General features: G+C 38.4%; 1 protein-coding gene across 1 annotated transcript in view; it reads right to left on the bottom strand.

Moving 5' to 3' along the window:
* Positions 1–4,123: 4,123 nt before the first annotated feature.
* Positions 4,124–4,827, bottom strand: part of LOC107694668 (skin secretory protein xP2-like) — an 8,731-nt gene continuing 8,027 nt past the window's right edge. Inside the window, exon 8 of the mRNA XM_016494364.1 lies at positions 4,124–4,821. Within this exon, the coding sequence (XP_016349850.1) occupies positions 4,194–4,821 (628 nt within the window). The 3' untranslated portion in view covers positions 4,124–4,193. The remainder of the gene's footprint in view (positions 4,822–4,827) is intronic.

Here is a 4,827-nt window from a genome sequence, read left to right as displayed (position 1 = left end):
GAACATTGATTTTGAAACTTGTGAATCCATTAGAATCATTAGAAGGCAGAATCGCGATTCATATATGAATAGATTTTTACGTGCACCTCTAGTTTTCTCTTCCTCTTCTCTAAAGCAGCGCAGCATGGCCCCACCCCCTTTGCTGCGTGTTCCAGAGGGCGGGGTTTATCTGGGTTTGTGATGTCACGAACCCGGGAAGTAACTTGTAGTCCCTACCAGCTGTTTTTGTAGGCATTAAACTGCCAGAATTTTAAAAGACGCATTGCATTGAACTTTCAGCTTCGTAACGTTGCAGATATTGTTTATGCTCAAACAGCAACATTACACACTAACTAACATTAAAAAAGTGAAATCGCAATGAACCACCCCTTTAATATTTGTTTTTGGTCATATGAGTAATACATTAGAAACTGTAAATATCTGCTTTATTTTGTGTACACCCAAAACAACAAAACGTGACAAATTGCTTTTGTAAAATAAACTAACGCTCTTCAAACATGAACTGAAACTCAGTGAATACTTGACACAGACATGAGAAATATGTCCATAGAAAGGTTGAAATGTGTACTTCTAAATTAAACAATCGAAAACAAATATTTTCTGTTTATTTAATTCGTAAATAATAATAATATAATAAAAAACGAGAGGTAGGCTATAGTCGTTCCGTCTGAGCTCATTAATTGTAATGAGGTCACACCCACGCGCAGCGCAGCCTATTCTTACTCTTATTATTCTTATAAATGATGTAAGTGATTAAAATATTTAGTGAAATGTTTATAGAAGGGTGTGTAGAATAATGTCACCTCATTGTACCCAGTTTTTGAAAATCCTGTTAAAAGCTATATATTAATGGAATTTATTTACTTTACTGTTTGCCATTATCCAATTCCAAGTCCTCCCATTCATTTAGTTCGTCCTCGTCAGGAGAAGGCCAACAACCGCCAGTTCTTGGACCACTTCTCTTCTCTGTCTACATGGCATCACTATGGCATCACTTTTCATATCACTGCTATGCTGATGACACTCAACTCTACCTCTCATTCCATCCTGATGATCCGACGATAGCTGCTCGCATCTCAGCTTGTCTAACAGACATTTCTTGTTGGATGAAGGACCATCACCTTCAACTCAACCTTGCCAAGACAGAACTGCTTGTGGTTTCAACAAACCCATCGTTTCACCACAATTTCACCATCCAGTTAGTCAAGTCAAGTCAAGTCAAGTCTGCTTTATTGTCAATTCTCTCCCCTGTTAGCCACGGCTTCTGGTTGGCCCGGACAGTGATGGTCTTTGTGACTGTTACATCATCAATGCACTTGGTGATGTAGGCAGTGACAGTCTCCGAGTACTCCTGGAGGTCTGTGGTGTTATTGTATGTGGCAGCCTGCTTAAACATATTCCAGTCAGTGGTGTTAAAACAGTCTTGAAGAGCCTCTGACGACCCTTCCGGCCACACTTGTATCAATTTGTGAACTGGTTTGGTGACTTTAACGAATTATCACCAAACCAGAATTAGGCACATCAACCATAACTCCTTCAAAAACAGCTAGAAACCTTGGAGTTGTGATTGATGATAAGCTGAATAAGTAGGCCTATAATCACTAAAAAGTGTCAGTCATTTCAGTTTATCGCTATCTCCAAAAGTTCCACTATAATCAATGAAGCTCTACACTGCACAGTGAATTTCTTATTTAAATCATGTTACACTTTTTTGTTTGTTATAGTGAGAGACTCCCGAGCGTGCAGCACTGAACAAAACTGCCATTTTGTGTGGTGAATGGATTCTAACATAAACACCTCTGTTTAGCCATTGCGTTCAAGAAATCGACAGAAATGTCAGTGATTGACCCATGCTACAAAAACACGCTGAAAATAGAAACCTTTAAAGCTCTCCAGAGTTCAAACACAAATACACTGGAGCATCTGGAAAATATGTTTCGCCAGTATATCCTATTTCTGCAGCTTCAACTGAGGTGCTCTTGCTTTCATTTCGTTCCCTCTAGCACTTCCGTAGAACTGACCCTGGATACATTTAAATGCAAAGAAATATCTAATGAGTATTTCATACATGTTTTTAGCCGTGAACAATTATCAAGATCATAAAAATACCTAAGCCAAAGGTTTTCATTAAGCAATAGGTCAGTACCACGAGAGGGTGCTTAGGGCATCTGTATAGAGACGTTAAAAAAAAAAGCTACAAACTATATTTAGCATTTATATACATTAAAAAACAAGCTTTATATAATTTTTTATTATTTTTAATGAAATACAAATTTTGAATAATGAAAATTACTTTGTGTCTGCTTATTCTATTCATCAGTTTTTTAACCATTAAGGAAAAACCGCATTTTCCATATTTTATTTCTGGGTTAAAAAATGAAAAATGAATGGACGCAAAAGTACACAGACCCTTCTGTATCTGATTTTGTATCTGAATATTTCAATAACTTACTTTTTGAGAGGACTTCATTTATTTATTGTCCAGTGCCTTATTTATAACTTTACAAATAAAGTTTAATAATAATAATAATAATTTATTTATTTACTTACTCCATTAATTAATTAATTAATTAATTCATTCAGTAATTATATACAAAATACACCACAAATAAGCCAGGGGTAAAATCCAAAAGTCTGCACATAGCCAAACATAACACAATGCTAATAATAATAATAAAGTAAATATAAATAAAATTAAATTAAAAAAAAATAAAACCAAGATAAATAGAGCTAAAGAAAACATACAAAGAAACATACACAAAATCCCTTCAAATTATAAATTAGTAAAATAATATGTATATTTGTATACATACAATAAATATATAAAATAAATATAAAAACACCAAAATGAGGGGAAAGTGTCCCAGTTTTAATACCTTTTTGTCACAATAGACAAAGTTTTAAAATAGATCCTATCCTTTTGAAATTTTTAGAGGACTTATTTGTCCTGTCTACTGTCTGTGACGTCACAGCTTTACAGACAACTGTATTTCGTCCTATTTTTTATATTTATAGTTGCGTTTTGAATGTTAATTGTTCTTCATCTGGTTTCTAGGAGACACTGCCTCCCTTGTTTCCTCAGAAGATGCCACTGGCTTATAAATGTGTCTATGGTTTACTTACATGTATCTTTATATTATTTTTCGAGTCATGCTGATTTTTGGGGAAAAAAAAAACTTTGAGCCTCTGCAGTAGATGTACATATAGATCTATGTAACAAACAAGTTTAACTGTGATACAGTCTGAACTTTTGTGAACACTGCATAGTGTGATTTGTTAAATTGCAAATTGTTTTGCAGGCTGGTCTTTTTGTACAGGTGAAGCTTGCTGAGATTCGTAAGATTTTTTAAATGCACAATAACTAAACACTGTAGCATTCACGCTTTTTGCAACGGCCAGTCACAGGCCAGAAAACCAGTGGTTAAAAGATATATATATATAAAAAAAAATAATAATTAAATCTATATTTGATATTAGCTTATTGGGACAACATGACCATGATTAGTATTAACATAGGATTTCGACTGCACAAAGTCTGGTGCTAAGTGCAGCCTAACAACAGGAAACAAAAAGCAACTTTCATCCTTCAATCACCAAAAACATCACTGTGAAGATATTCTCAACTTCATTTGGAGGATAGCACCAAAGCCTTGAAAAACTTCAGATATTACCACACATTTGAATGGTGCAAAAGAGTTGTCAGCTGTGAATATACTAGCCTTTTTTTTTTTTGAGGCCTAGAATTTCCTTAACCTCAAAAGTTTGGTAAAAGTTCATGTGGTAGAAGCTGACATACTGCATGGAGACATGCAATCCTCAACCCAAAACTACTTTAAAACAATTGTGCCAATTCTTACACAAACAGTTTTTAAAATACTGAGAGACTCCGCAATAATGATGCTCAAAGAAAACATTGGTGACCAATTACGGAAGTACAGTTTTATAAAATCTAGCGGCAAAGACTTCTTTTTTGGGAAACTGACCCTTCTAATGCCGTGATGTCACCATGTTGGAACTGTTCTGAACTTAACTGGAACACGGGAAGGTAAAGGCTGCATAATGGCTGTATATTAGGGTAGATGATCTGCATTTGCACAAAGTTTAAAAAGAGACAAATACCCACTTTACCAGAAAAATAACTGGTTTTATTGACTTAAAAACACAAGACGTGAAAATGCCACATTTAGAGATTTTTAGAGAAACTTACTAAAAGACTTCAGTGCATAAGCACATCTTGGTTGAAGCAGGCAAGTAATGACACTTTGAGAGATGGAATAATTGGCAGGGTGGGGACTAGACACTGCAACATTGTGAGGGCTAGACTCCTCAGTAGGGTGGGGGCTGGACTCATTCAGCTTCTTCCCATCAACCTCAGTGGGCAAATATTCTGACTCAAGGTGGAGAGGGCTGGACTCCTCAGCGGGCAGAGGGCTGGACGTAGTCAGCTTCCCATCAACCTCAGCAGGCAAAGCACCCGACTCCTTGATGGGGAGAGTGCCGGACTCTGCAACTGGGTGGGGGTTGGACTCCTCGGCTGCGTGGGGGCTGGACTCCACGGCAGGCTGGGGGCTGGACTCCACGGCAGGCTGGGGGCTGGACTCCACGGCAGGCTGGGGGCTGGACTCCACGGCAGGCTGGGGGCTGGACTCCACGGCAGGCTGGGGGCTGGACTCCACGGCAGGCTGGGGGCTGGACTCCACGGCAGGCTGGGGGCTGGACTCCACGGCAGGCTGGGGGCTGGACTCCACGGCAGGCTGGGGGCTGGACTCCACAACTGGGTGAGGGCTGGACTCCTCGGCAGGAAGAGGGCCAGACTCCGTGGGCTTC

Source organism: Sinocyclocheilus anshuiensis, unplaced genomic scaffold (assembly GCF_001515605.1).
Source record: "Sinocyclocheilus anshuiensis isolate Anshui unplaced genomic scaffold, SAMN03320099.WGS_v1.1 scaffold1379, whole genome shotgun sequence".
NCBI classification, from domain to species: Eukaryota; Metazoa; Chordata; class Actinopteri; order Cypriniformes; family Cyprinidae; genus Sinocyclocheilus; species Sinocyclocheilus anshuiensis.
Note: the sequence above shows the minus strand (reverse complement) of the source record. Positions and strands in the feature narration are given on the sequence as shown.